The 22,970-nt window shown below is 44.4% G+C and overlaps 1 protein-coding gene across 30 annotated transcripts in view; it reads right to left on the bottom strand.

The window, feature by feature from the left end:
- LOC109871270 (R3H domain-containing protein 1) overlaps positions 1-22,970 on the bottom strand; it is a 62,535-nt gene that overhangs the window by 8,900 nt on the left and 30,665 nt on the right. For 7 of the 30 annotated variants that reach the window (XR_004205604.1, XM_031805451.1, XM_031805448.1 and 4 more), the window contains exons 3-18: positions 21,722-21,925; positions 19,771-19,806; positions 19,197-19,289; positions 16,768-16,912; positions 16,342-16,420; positions 16,028-16,087; positions 15,605-15,745; positions 14,942-15,050; positions 14,429-14,524; positions 14,243-14,325; positions 13,874-14,091; positions 9,559-9,843; positions 6,708-6,874; positions 5,432-5,533; positions 3,945-4,157; positions 3,457-3,580 (exon numbers count right to left, since the gene is read on the bottom strand). Coding sequence is in view for 29 of the 30 variants with exons in the window: in XM_031805451.1 (XP_031661311.1) it covers positions 3,457-3,580; positions 3,945-4,157; positions 5,432-5,533; positions 6,708-6,874; positions 9,559-9,843; positions 13,874-14,091; positions 14,243-14,325; positions 14,429-14,524; positions 14,942-15,050; positions 15,605-15,745; positions 16,028-16,087; positions 16,342-16,420; positions 16,768-16,912; positions 19,197-19,289; positions 19,771-19,806; positions 21,722-21,925 (2,155 nt within the window). In the remaining variant the exon portion in view is untranslated. Of the gene's footprint in view, positions 1-3,456; positions 3,581-3,944; positions 4,158-5,431; positions 5,534-6,707; positions 6,875-9,558; positions 9,844-13,873; positions 14,092-14,242; positions 14,326-14,428; positions 14,525-14,941; positions 15,051-15,604; positions 15,746-16,027; positions 16,088-16,341; positions 16,421-16,767; positions 16,913-19,196; positions 19,290-19,770; positions 19,807-21,721; positions 22,000-22,970 lie in introns of all 30 variants that reach the window. The other 23 variants (XM_031805458.1, XM_031805454.1, XM_031805459.1 and 20 more) reach the window with 12 other exon arrangements.

The raw sequence follows: 22,970 nt of genomic DNA, 5'->3' as shown, positions 1-22,970 counted from the left end.
CTTCCAGAGAGCCAATCCATCCAACGGGCAATCTATCCAACGGGCAATCTATCCAACGGGCAATCTATCCAACGGGCAATCTATCCAACGGGCAATCTATCCAACGGGCAATCTATCCAACGGGCAATCTATCCAACGGGCAATCTATCCAACGGGCAATCTATCCAACGGGCAATCTATCCAACGGGCAAATCTATCCAACGGGCAATCTATCCAACGGGAAATCTCAGTTGGATAGATTAACCAGTGGAACTAAGACTTAAAAATAACTGATATTGGCACACGATGGAGGGAATGTTGGAACATAACTAATGCAATTACAGTTAGTGAAAATGCACATAATCCAGCATAAACTAATGTATAGAATTTATTACACAAGAGACAAAATTCACAAACTTCGACAGCACAACGGCAGAGTCAAGTGTTAGGTGTAAAATTAACAATGACTCTATAGCATTCTGGGAAGGCTATAAATTCCAAAAGTTATGGGCGGAGCTAGAAAGTTGGCAGAAGTATTATAAAGTAAATTCACTATTAATCAATCTGTCTGCATATTTCAAGACATGACATGTGAGGGTGCAGTGAGATACCCGATGGATTGGACGATCCTTTCTCGTCAATCATCTTGACAAAAACATACTTAACTGGAAATCAACCAATCCTCCATCGTTAACACAATGGAAAGGTAAAATGCTTTATGTAAAATGTTGAAAGTGCATGGGCGACGAAGAGAAACAAAATGGTGCAGTTTGAGGCCATGTGGCAGAGAATGATACATCACCCCTAGAGATGGGGGGTGAACAGGTGGGTCTGGGCAGGGGTGGTGTGAACAGGTGGGTCTGGGCTGGTGTGAACAGGTGGGTGTGGGCAGGGGTGGTGTTGTGCAGGTGTGAACAGGTGGGTGTGGGCAGGGGTGGTGTTGTGCAGGTGTGAACAGGTGGGTGTGGGCAGGGGTGGTGTTGTGCAGGTGTGAACAGGTGGGTGTGGGCAGGGGTGGTGTTGTGCAGGTGTGAACAGGTGGGTGTGGGCAGGGGTGGTGTTGTGGATGTTTGTGTCTGCATGTTGTTTGTATGCTTTGTAAGAATATTATAATACTTATTTTTTACAACAAAAACTAAACACTGCCACAGAACAGGCTGTGTGCTTATTCCATTGGAAGCGATCAATGATTCAGGGTAGTCAACATTAAAATGGCTCAGTAAATAAACAACCTTTCAGCGCCAAAGTCGTTTCAATAGGATTTCTCCTCCACTGGTAAGATTATGGGAGACGAGACAAAAAAAATCTAAAAAACTTTCATAGGTCTTAGGAAAATTACATTTAATAATCTTTTTCTTTCGCTGGGTAAAATACATCAGCATCAAGGTTACCAGAGAGTGCTTATAGTGGAGAATGTTATTGAAAGCCCCTCTTAAGCAGGCGCCCTGAGTAGAAGGGGGGTGGTGGAGGGGAAAAAACAGCAGGAGGTAAAAACGAGAAGGGAGGGAGTTAAGGGAGGAGAGGGCTGTCTGGGCAATTTTCAATTTCTCCTGGCTTTTGGCCAGAGCGACAGCAATCAATTTAGCCCAGATGAGAAGAGAAGTGGGACACAAGGAATGGATGCACCCGGTGAGAGGAGAGGCAGGCAACAAGAGAGGCTGGTTGCTATTTTTAGTACCATTCTCTCACCTCCACTTACAAACTGAGCATGAAGCGAATATAATATTAAACACTCTGTGCTTCAGCTGACTGGGCAGAGGATGGAAGAGAGAAAAGAGAGGAGAGGAAGGAGACTCTGGACCTCAGGACTCAAAAGGCTTGAATTGCTGCTGGCAGACTGTCTTGCCTGCCTGGTTAAAAGGAGCCACTGACTGTCAGGCAGCTTTAGGAGATAAGATGAAACAGGCACGCCACCCTTCTCCTTATTACACCAGATAGGCAGCAGAAGCCCCAGTATTTCTCACATTCAAAAGCTTCATCTATTTTTACAAGAATAAGGGAATAGGACTAGGCTTTCTCAGCCGCCTGGGGAAAGGAGGAGTTCAGTGTGTAATGGTGTCCTTCAATTCAGATCTACCACATTTCTCATCCTCCTTCTCATAAAAAAAAATGTGTTTCCTTAGGCTTTATTTGACCATATCTGGAGAAGTACAGTACATTTCTACAGAAAACATAAAAGTTTGACATTTGATAGCAGAGAATTCTGCTGATATTTTATGATTACGATAATTGCACACATTATGAATCTATAATTAAATCTATCTTCAGAATGATATGAATTGCAGTTGAGACTTTTGCACAAGACATTTATAGCTAACAATAAATCAGAATAATACCTCATTCAAAATGTTGTCAGAATATGTGAATGTTTTGTATAATTGTGCAAGTGGAGCACAAAAAAAGTTGACGTCTGATGTTGAAGTAAAAAGCAAAATGAAGACTCTTTTGGCAGGAACATCAAGCATAAAAACAAAAAATACCAGGCCATCACAAATATTCACGGAGAGATAAATGAAATGTCTCAGTCAAGTCAGATAGTTGGTTGGTTGGTTGATGGATGGTTGATGGTTAATTCCTCAAGTACACCCAGTAGACAGAAGGCTTTAAAATGGCTGACTTTTACAGCAGTGTGATTGAGTGCTTAGCTGTGGAGGGTTGTTGGCTAACAGTTCTGTCTGAAGAGGTGAAAGTGAGGGGCTGGAAAAGAGACCGGTTCACTGTGAGAATTATAGGCCTCTCAGACAGCGCCCCGGCCCCGTATCCAGGACCTTTGGTTCTTCTGTGGACGGTCAACTTCCACCCGTATCCAGAATAGGCCCTTTGGTTCTTACCCACACCTGGAGGGCTGATATATCCAGGTAAGAAACCCCTCTAAACACCTGACTTAGAATGTAACAATGTTTATACGCCTGTGGGTCCTCACATTTTGCGGCTGGAACTCTAGATAATTTCCCCATTTGAAATCCCCATCCTGTTCTCCACTGCCAATCTGCATGACTGATGCATGTACAAAGGCTGCCAGGTCATTAAAACAAAATTCCCCATTCCCTTTAAGAGATCCGATTGACTTTTGTATTTCAAATGGTGCAGCGGAGCATCTGTTTCTCTAGACAGGCCAATGAATGATGCTTCAGCGATACGCAGTGGAGACGAGGGAGACAATGCTAACGGTGTATTTGATTGGAAATGGTTATTGTGTGGGCTAAAAGGCCAAGGGCAACACAATGGCCAACCCTGCAGAGAAAAAGCGTTCTAACACAGGAGTCAGCTTTTCGCCCTGAAAGACATGGATTTAACCCCCCATGTAAATAAATGTCAAGCAAACCACTCCACTGATGGTATTCCAGATATTACACCAGAGAGAGAAAAAAAAAAACAAAAAAAAACACACCTGATGTGACACCTGTTTTTAATAGAGGAACTAGGCAGCTGAGATGAATGGTTGAGTTACTGGTTCAGCCTGTGTTAGATATTTACCTGTCTGTTGTGTGGGCGGGGGCATTGGCTGGCTCTGCAGGGCACTATACTGCACTGTGCCCACAGGCCTGTACCCCTGGTTAGACAGGGGGTACTGGCCTGGCCCACAGTAACACGCTGGCATCTGTAGGCAGAGATGAAGCAGTCCAAAATGAGATACCATTAACACCACTACTGATACACAGCTCTCAGAGGTCTCTGAACCTAGACTACAGTCCCTCAGCTGCAGTGGCTTAGTTAACAAGTCCAATATAAATGTTATTTTAAGTAGCGAGAAAGTATCTATGAACAAATTTACTGTACGTGTATCACTCAGGTACTAATGATGAAACATTTCAAATCATGTAGACGAAGGAATAAAGAGACCGGCCAAGCATTGATCAAGTTAGTCCGATGGAAATAACATATGATTGTTTTATTAGTACGGAGTTACATTGTATAACCTAATAGGAATAAACCAGGTACGGGTCAGATGTACAGTAACCTACCTGCTGCATGTAACCTTGTTGCTGCATGAGTGGCTGGTTGACAGGCGGAGGGGCGGGGGTGTTGTAGGCCTGGGGGGAAGGGACAGGCTGGCCTGGGGGGGGCACCATGAAGCCCTGCTGCTGCGGGGGGGCCTGGAGCACCACGGAGGAGCCCTCCCCAGAGGCCTGCCGGGACAGACTCATGTGGCTGAACTGGGCTCCCAGGTTCTCTTGCTGTGGGATGGAACACACAGAAACGTGTTACATGCATAGATTATATATTTATTATTAACTGTTCGGTCGTGGCTCTAGTTGAACTACTACAGGACCTTGTATGTAATAAATAATACATAGTACTTTTATATGGCATTTTTCTGAAACCCCAAAGACTTTTATACTGCTGGCTCCTAGTGTAGTCACTGAATTTTGAACTACTGTACAAGCCTACAGCAATACAACTGGATACAGCCACCCATGCAAAGAACAAACCTGAAGGCCCTAAAACATTAAACTGGAGTCATCCTGACTTGCTTAAAGTTCCTAACCACTCAACCATCTGCTGCCTAGTAAACCACACCACACTTAAGCATTGCTATTTATAGAATATCATATTCAGATTAGACGGTAAAATTAATGTAGTCAGTCATTAAGGGAGGTTTATTCGTAGAGGGACGTCAGGAAAGAGGTCAGTAGAACACATGATTTGCGTCAATGGAGGGAGTGGGGTAGCAAACGAACATGAAAGTTAAACTGATTCAATTCCTCATTAATTGGCATATTAATGAAGTCTAATTAGCATGCTGACCAAACACCTCCATAAAGTCGGTCCACGTGAGATTTTGTCCATCACCACCAGATGCAAAAAATTATCAAACCAACTAACTGTATTAATTTATGGACAGGTCGAAACACACATGAAACATTCATGGACATTTAACTAGGTTGTGGATGCTAGCTCATTTGTCCTGGAATATAAACATTGGATGATTATTTTACCTGAAATGCATATGGTCCTTTTTTGTTGCTGGTACTTTGACCCTTTTTGATTCACAAAAAAATCGTGTGTTCTCTACTCCGACAATTAATCCACAGATAAAAGAGGAAACCTAGCTGTTTTTTTTGTTTTGTTTGGTTAATCTCTCATCGTTTTCTGTGGACTTTACATGGCAGTTGGCAACCAACTAAGGTGCATTACCGCTACCAACTGGACTGGAGTGTGGACCTCAATCATATTTCAATAACCCACGTGGATTCAGGAACTTTTCTAAATTCCATCCCTGTGTGTATTCTTTCAGTAGCATAAGTTCACTACTCATTAACAAAAGTTTTATCCACAGCTTTTTGTTTTAACCTAGCCCAAAGAGGGAAGAGAAGAAGAGTAGTACCACAGTGTATAGTTGGTCAGGGAGACGGACAGCTTTTTGTTTTACCCTAGCCCGAAGATGGCATAGAATGACAAAAAGACTGGGGGGGGGGGAAGAAGAGCGAAGAGAAGAAGAGTAAAGTACCACAGTGTATAGCTGGTCAGGGGAGACGGAGAGGAGCTGAGATGGGTAAGAGACAGACGAGTAGTGGACAGGCTGAGCAGAGGGCTGGAGGGGCCGGACCGGCTGAGGAAGGGACAGAACAGACAGAGGTGAGGAAAAACAGTAGAGGAGAAGAGGTAGATGAGAGAAGCAGACGTAGAGAAGAGAAGTAGAGAAGAGGGCATTGGGTTTAGTCAGACATTAGGCAGAGATTGCAAACGTCACAAGCGGAGAAAGTATCATCTCAAACAATAGAGGAACAGTATATTACTTAACGGAGTGAATCAGCGCTAGATCAGGGGGGAATCCAACTACACATGGGGGAATCCAACTACACATGGGGGAATCCAACAGTAATGAAGTTAATTAACCTCAGTCAATAGATGACCATGGATATCCTACATCCTCTACCAAGGCCGACTGGTGAAAATCTATTGATATGAAAGCAATGGGACAGCTCTTTGTTCAAAAATAAATATCCTTTCATCAGCCCCCCAGGTTTGGAATGATGTCTTTATTAGGAAGGGGCGTTGCTTCTTCACTAAGGGGGGGGCATCCTTGCCCGACCCCTGGGTAGTGCACCCACTATCAGAGGTCAAGTCAAATTCCTGCCCTTCCATTTTCACTAATGAATGTCAAGCCTTCCGGCTGTTTTTTTTATTTTTTAAATATGATTTTTAAAAAGGGGCTCTCCATGACAGGTTGTGTTGAGGCTCTTGCTATTAGAGATCGCTATTCCTACCACTCAGGGCCTGTATAAAACACTAATGATTACCGTTTGGGCTGTGTGCTGCACCAGTGGTCACAGGGTTTAGCTGACACTCTGAACTCAATTCATATCCTCTGACAGGGCTGACGACTAAGGAGAAAGGTTGCAAAGTTTCCTCAACGAATAACACCGTATGCATGACAACCACCCCCATGAGCTGTCATGGTAATGTTTTGAATTGGGGGCCATGTCAATCTTCAGGGTGGCTTAGGATGTCTGTGTAAGAACTGAGCATGTGCATCAGTTCACTTCCTACTTTCCCCTGCCCTCTCAGACTGTACAAGCACTGTGTTTGTAATGTGAATGTGGTATAATTAGAAGCACAAGCATTTCGCTACACTCGCATTAACATCTGCTAACCATGTGTATGTGACAAATAACATTTGATTTGATATAGTAGATGTTATGAGTAAGCCTGTGACATATACATTTACTCCTAGGGGTTCTATTTAATTTAATTCAAAGGACAGCTGAAGGGTGTTAGCGAACCTGTGCAAGGACGTGGTTGTGATTGGTGGGCTGGTGCTGGCCAGGCAAGTGCGGAGGAGTGGGCATGGGCTGCTGGGTCCTGCCCTGCTGATTATGATGCTGAGGAGCCATGCCGTGGTTGGGGTTGTACACCACAGCACTTCCATCCGGGTTCACAAACGGCTGTCCTGAAGTGAGAGAGAGAAGGGCAGGGCTGAAAACACACTGGAAAACCACCAAAACTAGCATCTCTATAAACACAATCATTATTTTCAGCATTATCGTCAACACTATCAAGCAACACTTTCCATCTCTATAAATCACATCAATAATAAAAAATAATGAATATTTTCAACATCATCATCACTATCGACACTGGCCCCATTATCAACATTAAATAGATAACTTCTACACTTTGATATAGTTTGCCTAATTGCTAGGTATCCAGAAATGTAATGGCTATCATTATCTTTACAGCAGCTGAAGACAGCAGAGTTTCCAGAGGGCTTCATTTACATAGCCTATTTATGAATTCACACAGCCAAGTGAGTAAATATTTATAATAAATGTTGCCCTTTGCATGAGCAGAAAAAAAATATACTAAGAATGTTGTGTGGAGGAGGCCCTTTATGTGGAGAATATGACACATCATTTTATCCAAGTGCTTATTTCAAAATCTCTGGTGAAAAATGCCTTGTGCGCCAGTGAATTTCCCTGAGCCGTCTGTACTTGATGAAAGCATCAATGCATTTCTCTGTGGTTCACTGAAATAGGCTGGCTCTGAAAGCCGAATATCGGTTTAAGAAGGTGTTTTTTTTTGTGCAGAAAAGAGGTTAGTGCCACGGAGCAATCCAGAGACACCCGGTTCCAGTGTATGACTTCATCACATCACAACAGGCTGGTTTTTCCTTTACATTTGTATTCTACACACGTCTACTGAAGCACCGGTTGGCTATAGACATCATCATAGGGACACGGGTTCACACATACACGTTACACATACAATGGAAATCTATTTGTCCCCTTTCTGATTTTTTCTATTTTTGATATTAGATTATATTGATATTAGATAAAGGGAAGCTAAAAAATGTTATTTAAAAAAAAAATGTAATTAACAAAGTTACGCATCACCCAATTCCCCTGTGTGAAAAATGAATTGCCCCCTTACACTCAATAACTGGTTGTGCCACTTAGCTGCAATGACTGCAACCAAATGCTTCCTGTAGTTGTTGATCAATCTCTCACGTTGCTGTGGAGAAATTCCGGCCCACTCTTCCATTGCAGAACTGGTTTAACTAAGCGACATTTGTGGGTTTTCAAGCATGAACTGCTTGTTTGAAGTCCTGCCACAACATCTCCATTGGGATTAGGTCTGGACTTTGACAAGACCATTTCAAAACATCAAATTTGTTGACCATTTTCATGTCGACTTGATTGTGTGTTTTGGACTCAGCTGAGCTTCAGCTCACAGACAGATGGCCTGACAATCTCCTGTAGAATTCTCTGATACAGAGCATAATTCATGGTTCCTTCTATTAAGGCAAGTTGTCCGGGTCCTGAGGCAGCAAAGCATCCCCAAACCACCACCATGCTTCAGCGTTGGTATGAGGTTCTTACTGTGTAATACAGTGTTTTGTTTTCGGCAGACATTAAATGGGATCCATCTCGTTCCGGAAGCACCTGGATGATCATCAAGACTCTTGGAAGAATGTTCTATAGACAGATGAGTCAAAAGTATACCGTTTTGGATGACATGGGTCACCTGGTGAAAACCAAACAATGCATTCCACAGTAAGAACCTCATACCCACGGTCAAGCATAGTGGTGGTAGTGTGATGGTTTGGGGATGCTTCGCTGCCTCAGGACCTGGACGACTTGAGGGTGGGTTTCCTCTATTTTTTCCCCACGTTCAAATGCCCAAATGACCGTCCGATGACCCTGAAAATAACTCCTCTTGAGTTAACTATCAGGTGGCAAAATTAATTCTCTGGGTTCTACACAAGAATTCCCCCTTTTCCAACTCCTTAGGAAAAGGTCAATAAGCAATTGCACAGCCCTGGCTGGCTCTCGAAAAACATATTAGTGCCAGCGCCATCCGGGCTTATCAGCCAGTCCCATGCATATTTAAGGAGCAACATTCTCTAGGATGGCCATTGAACCAGCGGAGTGAAGAGGAATACATTATACATCAAAGCTACGACTCGCCCACTATCCATTATCTCTATATCCAATAACACTGTACAGTGTGGCTTCATTATCCCGTGTCTCAGCAACACTTTGGGGAATTTGTTTTGACCAAAGTCAGGGTATATTGATCTTGCGAGACAGCCATCGTTTTTCAAAGTGCTTCCGTTCCCTCCTCATTTGTGGGAGGCAGAGACACAGATTCTCATTTGCATGCAAGCCGCGTCGTTAGACAGTGACTCCTGTGTCAATTCTGAATAATTTGAGGGAAAGCGATGCGCAATCTGTCGGTTGAGTTTACTTTTTAAAGGGCAGTTAATTACAAGTTGCTTTATCACCTCCCCCAAAAGACTCAGCAGCATCACAACTCAAATACATCAGAAATAATGAGTGAAGGATGCCTGGTGTTCTGTGTTCTACTGTGGTGTTCCAACACTTTGCTGCTTGCAAGAAGACAACACACCACCACCATCAGAAGCTATAGTTCCCTCTCTCCCCCAACACCACAAGAAGAAAGCAGTGGGGGAATAAGCAGCAAGTTGTGTGAGTCGTGTTAGTTTGAAAGAGAAGTTATCAGTTTGTGAAAGAAACCCAATGACAGGATACAAAACACAAGACACATTTTGCATCCCCCATAGCAAGCCCCTGTACTTTAACTAAACCTGGTAGGTAGGGTTCGGTTACCAACCTGTGTGTGGGTTGACCAGGACACTCCCTGGCGGTATCCCTGTGGCTTCCAGAGGAAGCAAATAGTAGCTAGTGTTAGTGGTGTTCGCTGGCGGTGCCGCGCTCCTGCCTCCCGCCTCATAGACCACAGTACTACTAGCGCAGACAGCTGGGTAGGCCGCTGGGCAGGGAAGCGCAGAGTGGTTGTGGGGGTAGCCAGCCTTGGTTAGAGCCGGGACAGGGTGGGTTGGCTGGGAGCGAGAGAGCGAACCCGTGGAGGACCCTACACTACTCGAAGACTCAGAACCTAGGAAAGGAAGGGGTGAGAAGGAAAGCCTTAACCTACAGACACCATGCTCAGAGTGGTTATGTGGGGATGGATGGGGAGAGTCATAAGATGCTCTCCAATGGTCACAGGAGCAAGGCAGTAAGGCCATATTACTGATGGCATCTACTGGAGGAGACGCGGCTTGAATTCATTGGGTATTTATAGTAGTCTGGCTCACACAATCACATATTACTGTATCATACATCATTTGTTGAGGCCATAAATACCTTGATATTTCTACTTCGGTCAACAAATAATTTTTTATTAAAAAAGGTATGCACTACTTCGAAAGGTCATGTTTGATTCTCCAAACCTACATAGCCAATTATCTATTCTAATTACCTGTGGGAGTGATGCTGTCATAAAATAGAAAGAGGATAATTATATCAACAGCTCTAACTGGCCAGTTAATTATTTCCTTGATTAATGTCTTCATTTAGCTATTCACATTGTTTTGCTATTCACTTGACTATCCAAGCACCACCACCACGTCCATGTTGAGCAGAACACTAAGAAATGAATAGATTCTAGAACAGATAAATTAAATCATTATGACATTAAATAGAATAAAACATAAGACTAAGACCTTCTACTACAATTCTAAAAACACCAACCCACTGATAGAATATTACCATAACACGTGTGGTTTAAAGGAATGACAGGAAAATGTAGCACTGCTTAAGTCCTGCATTGTTGAAACAGTTAGCTACATCACACCTATCAAACTGAAGATGTTTAAGATGGGGCTCTGAATGTAATAACCAATGAATTCACACTCGCGATACCAAATTATTTCTAATACAATGAGAGACGTGGAGTGGCCGATATAATTGGAGGGGAAAGCATGCTGAAAAGGCATGCATTAGAAAGCACACTATGTAAAAAATAGACACCGTCTTGGGAACATGTGTGAGTGGTATGTTAATAAGTGCGAGCAAGGCGTGACAATGCACTAAGAAAAACATGCATCAATCTCAGGTCGCCAAATAGCAAAGAAAAGTGCTCCGTCAATGTCTGATCTAATAAAATTAAACTAATAAATAAACACCCCGTTAATGCAGGCAGACGGGAGGAGATTAAGAACGGATGGCTTGGTTCTCCTTGTCTGTCCGCATTGGTTTGAGAATACAACCACATAGTGAGGCACCCATTTCACCTGGCAGAGTAGTCATAGGGACTGTGTCTGTTCAAAGCCTTTGTCAAACGGCTCCTGATTGGACGCTCCTCTAATGGACAGGGCGTTGTGACCATAGAATTAGATCACTAGAATAGACAAGAATCTTCTTATTATGAGATAAAATGTCAGCCATTTGTAAATCATGGTTTGCCAGTGCTGTGATCATTGTCTCATGTCAGATATCAGTGCAGACGGGCATTGCGCTAACTAGCAAATACGCATCGGATGGTTAAAAGGAAGTTTGGCTACAATATGCTGTACTAACATTCAAAAATGTTACTAAGGTGGTTGTATTACCAAGGTGACATTATTCACTGAACCCCCTTTCATCCTCAAAAGAGAGGTAATCTTAAACAAACCTGTAACTAATATACTTTCCCCCCCGAAGAAGTCTGCACAACCTAATTCTACATCTAGCTTAGGTGTTTTGTGGTGGTAGGATCTATATTTATGAAACTCGAAAATGTGCACGAAAATTTGCTAGCTCATTTCTGCTTGCTGGCAGAACCAGTCTCAAATCAATCCATATGAAATGAAAGGCAAGGATGCTAACACTGCCAGTTCACACACTCAACGCTGAATACTCCCTCTAGCTAGCGCAGTGAAGTTCTAGCTAATGCACAAATTAGTTGCCATGACATCTGTTCTGCTGTGATTAGTGTGATTAGAGTTGTACAGCACAACTGACTGCTCTCTGCAATGTCATCACGTTGGCCAAATGTCACAAACTAGCGAGGCACAGTGCCAGCTGTCGATTTCTGAGAACAGTCCCATCATTTTAGTGCCGTATAACTTTATCAGCAAGCTGGCAAACTAGCTACGGTATGGCCATCCAAACAAGCTTGTATGGAGCAAGTTGGCTAAACTGATTGAGCATGGTTTGCCGTAGTAGCCAGTGCTTCATTGCTACCGAGAGCCAAGTGATTTTCTGAATTAGGAACTAGCGTTAGGCGGAAGAGTAAAAATCCAAACATTTTGAGATGAGTTCCACGCCCTGCAAGACCGATCAGCTGAGGGACAAGAGTGAGACCATCTGACCTGAGACAATGGTGCTGTGATAAGATAATGTAAAATAATGACTTAAGAATTTTCCTAGGCTGTCATTGAAAATAAGAATTTGTTCTTAACTGACTTGCCTGGTTAAATAAAGGTAAAAAATACATTTTAAAAAATTCCAATGAATGGCAATTGTTTGTAATTCTCCCTGATCATTATGGCTGGCATTTTTACCTCATTCTGGAACTTTGAGGGTTTATGACATAGCCCGTCCAGTAATTTAATAGGATGTCCATGGTTGTTACCATAGATATCCTATTAAGGGTACGCTCGTAAATTGCCTCGACTGTGTCAGAGTGCTCACTGAGCCGTTCGTAAATTTGGAGCGTTATGCTCTCGGAGCGTTCACAGTGCACACCGGATGCTCCGGCTGAGAAGTAGGGATGTATGGAGTGTTCTGACCTCACAACGGCAGCCCAAGCTAGCTGGCTAAAGTTGGCTAGCTTGCTACCTTCTTCCAGACAAAGGAGAGAACACATCACTGAGACCATTTTACTTGCCCTAGCAGTGCTGGTTACTGTTTTCATGTTATCTAGCGTGTTAGTGACTGTGCTGCTAGCAACAATTTAAATCGGATTTTTTTTGCCTACCTTTACCTGTCCCATTCAACGAGTGTTGCGCGTTTGAAAATGAATGAGTTTTGGCCTCCCGGGTGGCGCAGTGGTTAAGGGCGCTGTACTGCAGCGCCAGCTGTGCCATCAGAGACTCTGGGTTCGCGTCCAGGCTTTGCCGTAACCGGCCGCGACCGGGAGGTCCGTGGGGCGACGCACAATTGGCCTAGCGTCGTCCGGGTTAGGGAGGGCTTGGCCGGTAGGGATGTCCTTGTCTCATCGCGCACCTGCGACTCCTGTGGCGGGCCGGGCGCAGTGCGCGCTAACCAAGGTTGCCAGGTGCACGGTGTTTCCTCCGACACATTGGTGCGGCTGACTTCCGGGTTGGATGCGCGCTGTGTTAAGAAGCAGTGCGGCTTGGTTGGGTTGTGTATCGGAGGACGCATGACTTTCAACCTTCGTCTCTCCCGAGCCCGTACGGGAGTTGTAGCGATGAGACAAGATAGTAGCTACTAAAACAATTGGATACCACAAAATTGGGGAGGGAAAAAAAAAAGGGGTAAAATTCGAAAAAAAAGAAAATGAATGAGTTTTTCTGCGCTCTGGCATACTCAAACGAGTGTGCTCTGAAACAGGAGTAGATAGCTAAAATTACACTTATGAACGCACTAACTAAATCGCTAATTCTATGGTTGTGACCATATAAATAGACTGAATAGAACAGGCTTGGAAGCTCTAACCCTGGCAATTTGACTGGTAAACTCATTGATACACTCACAATGTCTGCCTGGTATTGTGATGCAATAATTGCCATGGTATTTTGGAATGTTCTATCAACTGATGCTGGATTGCCATGGTAATGTAGAATGTTCATTCAAATGATGCTAACTGATGGGTTAGGGTTGTCTTTTTTGTAGTGTCAGTTAAGTTGACTAAACAAATCACAGATTTAAGCGTCTACTTTCTGATTTTACTTTCTGGCATGGGTACACTCAAAATGGCTGCCAGTCCACCCATTATGACACCCTTTGTATTCAATCTATTTTTATGGCTGTGACAGGTGCTGCACTGCTGATTGCCCAAATATATGGGTGGAGACTTGAACTGTAGATGGTGGTTGATGGTTAGCTTGGTTAAACCAGACTGAACTCTGCACTCACCATGGAATGTGGCATTCAGTCTGGTTTAACCAGGCTAGTTGATGGTGGAAGTGGAGGTTATTTACCAGTCTTAGAGAGGCGACCCATGCTCTTGCTGCTGCCTGAGCTGTCTCCCCTGATGAGGACAGAGATGCCGCTGAAGCTGCTTGCTTTGGTCATGGCTGGCCTCAGGTTACGGTTTGAGCTGTCCGAGTCAGTGCTGCTCCACGGCCGGGGTTCAGAGTTCTTGGGCTCGTTCTCAGAGCTGCTCTGGCAACTGTTGGCCGAGCGGACATCTTTTAACCTGAGGAAGGATCCATTTTAAACCATTATGGGATTATACATATATTAGCTATTATAAGAAACAGGAACATTCTATGCTATTAAGGACCTTCATAGCAGAGAGTACAAGATGGGGAAAGTGTCATGGCTATGTTATGTTGAGAGATAATGACCTAAATATTTGCCGTCTTTGCTGTGTGCTGTTACAGGCATCATCCTCCTGTATTCTTTTTTCAAGAGGAAAGCCATCTGGACCCTGTAATAAAATAAGTTATGTTATCTACATGTTTATATTGAATCAAACTCTCACAATCTGCATTTAAAAGCTATTAAATTAATATTAAAAGGAGGGTTCTTACTTCTTGAGCGAATATCCTGTCTCTGGCCCTCTGGTACTCCTCCTCTCGTTCCTCTATAGACTTACTCCTCCTGTCTTCCTTCAGTCTCATCCGCATCTAGACACATCAGTATCCAGCTTAGCACTAACATCTAGACACATCAGCATCCAGCTTAGCACTAACATCGAGACACATCAGCATTCAGATTAGCACTAGACCCATAAACACCATGCTTAGCACTAACATCACTCTCATTTAGCACTATGGTTTGTTAACACCAACAAAGGGCTTAGGGAATTTACTCTAGGAAACACTGAACTAAACACCAATACCATTTGGCCATTGACTACTGCTTTGTGCAGAGGAAAATACATTTTTCTGTGGGTTTGTGTCTTTTCAGAACTTTCCTGGCTTTGGCTTTCATGGTGAAGATCTAATTATTTATTTTCAAATTGTTACTTTTTTCTTGGAAGTTAATTGATCATAATGCGGCCTAGTATAGATCTGGAGCGGCTCACATTGAACAACTCTTACCATATTGTCATCTTTGTCTGAGCCGGAGTTGTCCCTTTTGAGAATGTACCGCTTTTGGAAGTCGTCAGTTTTGTCATCTTTGATGTGTTCTGAAAACTTCTGATCAGGTCTACAAAAAAAAGGAAGAAAAAATAAAGACGGAGAGAAAGAGAGAGACACATAGAGAGAGAGACACAGAGAGAGACAGAGAGAGAGACACAGAGAGAGACACAGAGAGAGACAGAGAGACAGAGAGAGAGACAGAGAGAGAGACAGAGAGAGAGAGAGAGACAGATATATATATATATATATACATACACACACACATATGAGAGAGAGTAGCAGCAGAGAGAGATGGAGAAAAGGGGAGGGAGAGCAGAGAAAATAACAATGAAAACGGGAGTTGTGGTAGGGCTTCTTTCTAAGAAACCTGACATGTTTACACCATCTCCCTTCCGCCTCTAACAACATTACTCTCCTCCTCCTCCCTACCTTCCTCACTGCAATATTGAAAACGCAGATAATTAAGTTTCCCTAAAAACTAATTTCAAGGGTCGCAAAGAAAAATCTGTTTTCCCTCGGCAGAGTATACGGAGACAGTCATTTCTGCAGCCTAAGCAGTTTGAATTAGAGTAAGGCTGAGAAATTGAATTATTGGCTGTGGCAGAAAGGGAGATTACTCACATTCTCGTATTGCTAGTTTTGTTGATGATTACAGATTTTCCGGTTTGGTCGACGTTGTGGTCTAGGCCGAAGTAGGCTGCAACGCGGTGCAGCAGCATTCTGTGGTATGAGGTCATCGGAGGGAACTTTCTCTTCTGGCTTCTGGGGTAGGAGAGGAAGGAAGAGAGGACCAAGGAGGTTGTAGGAGGGAGCGGAGAGTGAGAAAGAATGGGAGGAGAGGACAGTGGATCAAATCAATAATTCAAAGAGAGATTACAGGACAATTAGGAAGAGTCGTTCTGGGCAAAACGGTCCAACATAGCCCAGAGTGAAATCTCATTAGCAGAACGTGACATCACACGAAATTATGCATGGGCTTAATAAATGACCAGAAACAGATTATTCTGTTGAAATCAAAAAAAATGACTCAGCTGAACTACTCACTCGTTATTACTGATAAAGTCAAGAATGTCCTGTTCCAACTTCAGAAGCATCATTCTGTCCCTGTGAATATAGAATTGATTGAACATGTAGTCAATAAGTTTGGTGTCCGTTCAGTCATTTCAGCACTCATCTCATTACCTCAGGGTATGACAGAAACTGCGATTAGTAATCGACTAATGAAGATGCCAAATGTTCAAAATGTAACAACCTTTAAGAGAAAGAGTGTTTGCTTAATCACCAGTGAAAGAACAACCGCTCAGCTTGGCTTGTGGATGCAGACAAAAGGTTTCTGAATGGCTGGCATGTCTACACACCTGGGGTTGTTTTTCAGCGTGTTTACTAAGAACTCATGGACATCGATCCCGGTAGAGTCGGTGTATTCTTGACTGGAATCTGGAGGGAGGAGAAAAAGGCATTGATTACTAACTTTTCTATTGCGTCTCCTCATTTCACAGAAATGTTGCAAAAGTGAATCAAGTACTTAATGAGAAACAAACATTTTTGGCAGGGGGGGGAAATGTAGGCTAAGCTTGCAGGACATAGACCATCAATTGCATTTTCACTTTTACAGAAGCATTGAAGGCTTATTGAGTCCTTGAGACCTTTGAAGAAACTTCACAACCTCTGGTTACTGACCATAGTAGGTGCCTAGTGCCTACCCACACACAATGTGTCCCAAATGGAAACCTATTCTGTATATAGTGCACTTGTTTTGACCAGGGGAGGCAGACTATGTCTACCTCTGGACAGCATCTTCCTGGGCATCCTTTCAGTCTTCTCCAGCAGCTTCTCCACTCCTTTATCTTGGTCCACTTCATTCTTGATGGGCGATGACGCCTCCTCCTCTTTGTCAAACGACTGGGTGAGCTGGATCTCAATTTTCTCCTTCAAAATAAAAGACAAGACTGTTGTAGTCACCTTTTATGAAGCAGAAAATGGGATCAGGTGTTCTCTTTTCTCAGTAGCTTGCTATCCATCAGGACAATGAGAACCCCCACCGTCCCAAGTTTACAGATTCTGTAGCTGGTTGGAAAACCCATGGGTATTAGGGGTTGTCAGTTTAATGCTATGGTCTTGAGCATTCATGCCCTATAGAGTATCTAGAACCCGAGCAGGTGGTTCCCCCCCTCCTCATTCACACCCTACAGAGTATCTAGAACCCGAGCAGGTGTTTCCCCCCTCCTCATTCACACCCTACAGAGTATCTAGAACCCGAGCAGGTGTTTCCCCCCCTCCTCATTCACACCCTACAGAGTATCTAGAACCCGAGCAGGTGTTTCCCCCCCTCCTCATTCACACCCTACAGAGTATCTAGAACCCGAGCAGGTGTTTCCCCCCCTCCTCATTCACACCCTACAGAGTATCTAGAACCCGAGCAGGTGTTTCCACCCCTCCTCATTCACACCCTACAGAGTATCTAGAACCCGAGCAGGTGTTTCCACCCCTCCTCATTCACACCCTACAGAGTATCTAGAACCCGAGCAGGTGTTTCCCTCCAACTCCATCTCATTGATAAAGAATCTGGAGAAAGTGACTTCCCTTTCGTTTTTCAAGGTCAATACTAAAGTAGAACAAGCCTACAACATGTAACGCAGGGAAAGGAGTGGATTTTTTTCATTAATGGGTGAGGAAAGGGAAGCTGCAATGTTTCAAATGGAAGAAGGGCGAATTTTTTTTGCTCCACCCCTTACTAGCCTGGAAGAGTACTAGCCTGGAAGAGTACTAGCCTGGAAGAGTACTAGCCTGGAAGAGTACTAGCCTGGAAGAGTACTAGCCTGGAAGAGTACTAGCCTGGAAGAGATGAAGTTTGCTAACAGGGCTTTGGTGCAGCACAGACATTGAAAGCGAGCGATTGTGAAGAGAGTAATAAAAGAAATCTCTATCGCTCAACAGTTCAAGACTATAAATATGACTGAAGGGAGTCTTAAGGTGTCCACTTGCTTTCCAGCCAAAACCGTTTGGAAGAGTTTGTGCATAAATTATAACATTGTGCCATTTTTGTTCATTTCGGAATTTGATGAGGGCACACATTTCTTCTAGAGGCAAGCCTAAGTCTAGGCCCCTTTGGTGATTATTGAAGGATCCTTACGGTTGACTAAAGTATTTGTCGTCATTCAACGAGAGACGACACGTTTACATGCACATTTTTTCATTGAGAAATACTGCACCAAACGTCTTAGTAAGATATAAATTGTGCAAAAAAAAGTCAAAATTAATGACAGATTTCGAGGGTCATCGCAGATGTAAAAAAAAAATACTATTTTGAGGAACCGTATACTGGCTACGGCGTCTAAAAATGGACAAGGCGGTACTACTACCGCTTTATCGTTTTTCAAGCGAAGGTCTTTTAAGGGAGTACGTGTGCACACTCGTTCGGTTAGCTTAGCCGACAGCAGCTAGCCGCCATCCGAACTGAAGCATACTGACGCCTTTAGTGTGACAAGCTACCGAGTATCTGACTGAAGGAGTCACAGATTGACACCCTACCGTATATATTATTTCATGCGGTGGGAGATATTCTAACTGCCGTTTGTTTAATTCACTCACACAGTTGAGTTTCCATGATGATCCAGAATTAAATATTTTTCTACAGTAAAACCATCTGAACAAAAAAAAGACACTATTTACTTCTTTGGGATGAGTGGAATGAAAGCCGGCCTAACACTTAATAAAAGGTGTTACACAAAAGCCTGGCTCCATCCAATTGAACCTCATTCCGTCGGATTAAAATGATTTATTTTAATAGGCTAATCCTAGTGTCACTTTTTAGTGTCAATTTCAGATTTCGTGTTAAAAAAAATATAAAAAAATACATGTTTTTTTTTTATTTAGACCTTAGCTGAGACTAAACTAAAATATGAGTCATGAGGTAGTGGCTTGAATCTAGGTAGGTAACTTTTTTTTGCTTGACAGAATTTATGTTATTAAAATAAATGATTCTGAAGTTTGTTGGAACACTACTGTTCTGGAGGCTGAAGATGACTAAAAAGGGGGAATGGTTAGTGGAGAGTGGCAACCAACCAGAGGAATTTCTTATGAACCTCTAGATATTTCTCTATTAGAAGATATGCACTTGAAGGGTATACATATGCAATGAAATGATGGTTAAAAACCAGATGATGGTTCAGGGGGAGGAGGAGGGCTTGAAAATTGGGAGGGTGGTGGTTACCTGATGTTCTCGAGGCAGTTCAGTGGCAATAGGAGGAGGAGAGGACTCTTCGCAAACAGCCAGGCTTCGAACTAACTTTAACTTTGAGTAAGACTGGGGATTGGAGAGTGGTGAGGGTTAAGAACAGAGTCAGGATGGGACAAAGAGATTGTGCAGGTAGGAGTTTAAAAACAAACCACACGCGTCGAGGTACCCAGAACTCCCGTGCAAGCACAGCACAGACTGGCATAGCAACCCACTTACAGGTAGATTTTTCCAAGCTCGAGAAGACGCCATGCACACTGTCACCTAGGTTAACCATAAACTGCTCAGATCACTCGTCCTGTTTCTGATGCATTCAAATTGAAATGTTGTACTTGAATAACTGAAAACTACACCCGCACAAAAAAACAAGCAACAAAAAGATAATTCAATCACAAAAAAATACGTTCCTTTCAAAATAACAAAACACTTAAAAAACAAAAACTGACATTTCAAAAATGCAGGCAGTGTGTAAATGAAAAGGGAAACAATTCATTGTCAACTACTGGACTATGAGGTTCATCAAGCAAACACTTAGACATGCCTCCTGTACCTTGGGCCTTTTTCCTGTCTGTTCCGATGTCTGCTGCTGCACAGTAGGCAATGAGACAAAATGGACCATAAGACAAGGGTCTCATTGTAAGTCCTGGGATGATTCCCCTTCACAACAAAATGACTGAGGAGGACTAAGTGAAATGACAGACTAAAGAATACGGGAATCTGCTACTAAAACCATCCCTACACAAAGGGTTATAAAAATAAAAAAAAGATATAATATTTTGCCTAAATGTCCAACCGATTCTACCTTGTTTATTAATGGTTAATGCACAATAACATTTATATTTGTTAGCCCTAATGCATCAGGCTACATTACACCCAAGGCTAAATAAGTGACTGCAGTAGAGGATTTAGAAAGAGAGAGCACGCCTTGGCCTCCATTCTACTGTGAATTCTAGATTCTGGGGGGGATGGCCGCAGGGAACGGCAACATAACCGCTCTCTCCTGCACACGTCTAAAACAGCACCATGTGTTCAGTGAGGCGTCTCGATCTGCAAAGTGGAGGAGACAGATGGCGACAAAGACATTCGTTCCACCTCCCCTCCCCATCCTCCTAGGGGTGACACAGGAGACATTTGTGGATAAGCTGGGATTTGAGCTAAGAGATGATCAGCTTTTCCTATCTTGCCTAGCTCTCCTCTGCAGACTGACTGCAGGGCTTCTGGCCTTTCCATTTCCTTACAGCCCTTCTCTCTCTGACTGCCTTTAGACCTGGACTCTCTGAGTGCCTTTAGTAATGTTCAAGGGGGGCTAGCCAGGCTAAGAGATGACTGAAATGGCACCCCATTCCCTATAAAGTGCACTACTTTTGACCAGAGTGGTGCCATTTCAGATGCCGCTCTCCTCTGACGGAGGCACCGTGACGCCGCTCTCCTCTGACGGAGGCACCGTGACGCCGCTCTCCTCTGACGGAGGCACCGTGACGCCGCTCTCCTCTGACGGAGGCACCGTGACGCCGCTCTCCTCTGACGGAGGCACCGTGACGCCGCTCTCCTCTGACGGAGGCACCGTGACGCCGCTCTCCTCTGACGGAGGCACCGTGACGCCGCTCTCCTCTGACGGAGGCACCGTGACGCCGCTCTCCTCTGACGGAGGCACCGTGACGCCGCTCTCCTCTGACGGAGGCACCGTGACGCCGCTCTCCTCTGACGGAGGCACCGTGACGCCGCTCTCCTCTGACGGAGGCACCGTGACGCCGCTCTCCTCTGACGGAGGCACCGTGACGCCGCTCTCCTCTGACGGAGGCACCGTGACGCCGCTCTCCTCTGACTACTGTAATACTGTATAAACCACCTTTACAGATGCAGCCAGGTTGACGGTAAACTAGCGCTGCCGACAGATATGAATAGGAAAACGAGCCGACATAAGCAGGGTCAAGGCTCTTCAGAAAGGGAGAAAGCATGAGGGAAATGTCACAGCATCAAGGGAGACTAGCCTAGCTGTTCACAAGCTACATATCAGGAGGAGGGGGGGGAGGGGTAATAACCTGCCTGACATACAGAAACCTCCACAACCTTAACCTTGAAGCGTATAATAACCGAGTAGTGATTTTGAGGTATACCGCTTCTGCAGATTCTCATAACTCAATTATCTGACAATTGATTGGTTGTGCTTTGCCAGAGACTCCCCCGGGCCCCTGAGCCTGTGCTGTATTGGAAAGCAATTATTTCTCCCTGCTCTGCCCACCGATACACCAAACCCCCGCCTGTCTCAGTAGCCCCCTGTTTCTAGCTGAATATACCTTCAGTGGTGTGTAGTCCCCTGGTACATAACACAACCCCTTCAACTGACACGACATACTTTCATACAGAAATTGTGTGGGTAGAAGGTTGATTAGGGGGGGGGGGGTACGGGTTGAAAGCAGTGGGAAAAGGCTGACTGGTGGGGATGGTGTGGGATGCAGGGAAGAGATACAAACAACCCTGCTCTGTAATGAGAGGTTTACCTGAGTTTCCTTCTCTTGACAGCAGCTCTCATCTGACCTCTGTGGTTGGAGCTGGGTCTGAGGTTGGGCCTGTGGCTGGGTCTCTGCCTGCTCCCTGCAATCTGTCTTGGTCGGGCTTGGCTCTTCTCCCCCCGCTGGTGTCGGTGTGGCACTGGCGTTGTGGCTCTCCTCAGTCTCCAGACCTCTCATAGTGGCACTAGTCTCCTTTACAGTGACAGTATCAGACGACATTCTCATTAGAGAAAGCTACTGGAGCTTTGTCTACAAGAGCTCGAGACCTAGAGAGCAGAGAGATGGACAACACACGACACGGTTCCTTTGGTCAGCCTCAGCCTGCCCTCCCCCGAGGCTACCGTTTCAGCAGCAGCTATTTGTACTAAACAGATCAACGATGTTTCATCAATAACAAAAATCTCCCAATTGTGTAATAAAGCATCACTGTAAACCCTTAATCTCTCCCCCTCCCTACATCCCACCCTTGTTCTAAACTGATGAAAACTGAGTGAGCAGCAACTGGCCCTTCCACCAAGCTCTGCCGTTATCACGTCAGTGGGCGAGATAGGCTCTGCCGTTATCACGTCAGTGGGCGAGGTATGCTCTGCCGTTATCATGTCAGTGGGCGAGGTATGCTCTGCCGTTATCACATCAGTGGGCGAGATATGCTCTAAACCTGTGTGTGTGTGTGCGCGCGTGTGAGAGACAGTCCTTTCCTTACACCCAGGGATTGCCTGACGGTGTGTGTGTGTGTGTGTGGTTCCACGGCAGACGTCAGCATGGCCAGATGGTGCAGCAAGCCGTAAGTGTTCTGTCTGCCAGGTTGCTTGCCTCAGAGAGGAGAGACTGTGGTGACACCCCCATACGTGACGCTGCAGCTAGCAGCACCTAGGCCTCCAGGGACTCATCTCCTCCTTATCGTGACAACGGGAGAAGTAATCTCCCAGTGTCATCTCCAATCTGGCAATCTGTCAACACACTGCCATCCTATTCTTGCTGACTGGTCAGCGCTGCCTCTGCAGTCTGTCAACTCTAGTCTGGACAGAGACATTAGCTGTGACAATCTATGACAGCATAAGCTGTAATGTCGTGACGTGAGCGACGGTGTGTGTGTGTGTGTGATATATGTGTGTGTGATATATGTGCGTGTGTGATATATGTGTGTGTGATATATATGTGTGTGATATATATGTGTGTGTGTGTGTGTGTGATATATATGTGTGTGTGTGTGTGTGTGTGTGTGATATATATGTGT

This window comes from Oncorhynchus kisutch, linkage group LG26, assembly GCF_002021735.2.
Source record: "Oncorhynchus kisutch isolate 150728-3 linkage group LG26, Okis_V2, whole genome shotgun sequence".
Lineage (NCBI taxonomy): Eukaryota > Metazoa > Chordata > Actinopteri > Salmoniformes > Salmonidae > Oncorhynchus > Oncorhynchus kisutch.
The sequence above is the reverse complement of the archived record's forward strand: the minus strand, read 5'-3'. Positions and strand labels throughout refer to the sequence as shown.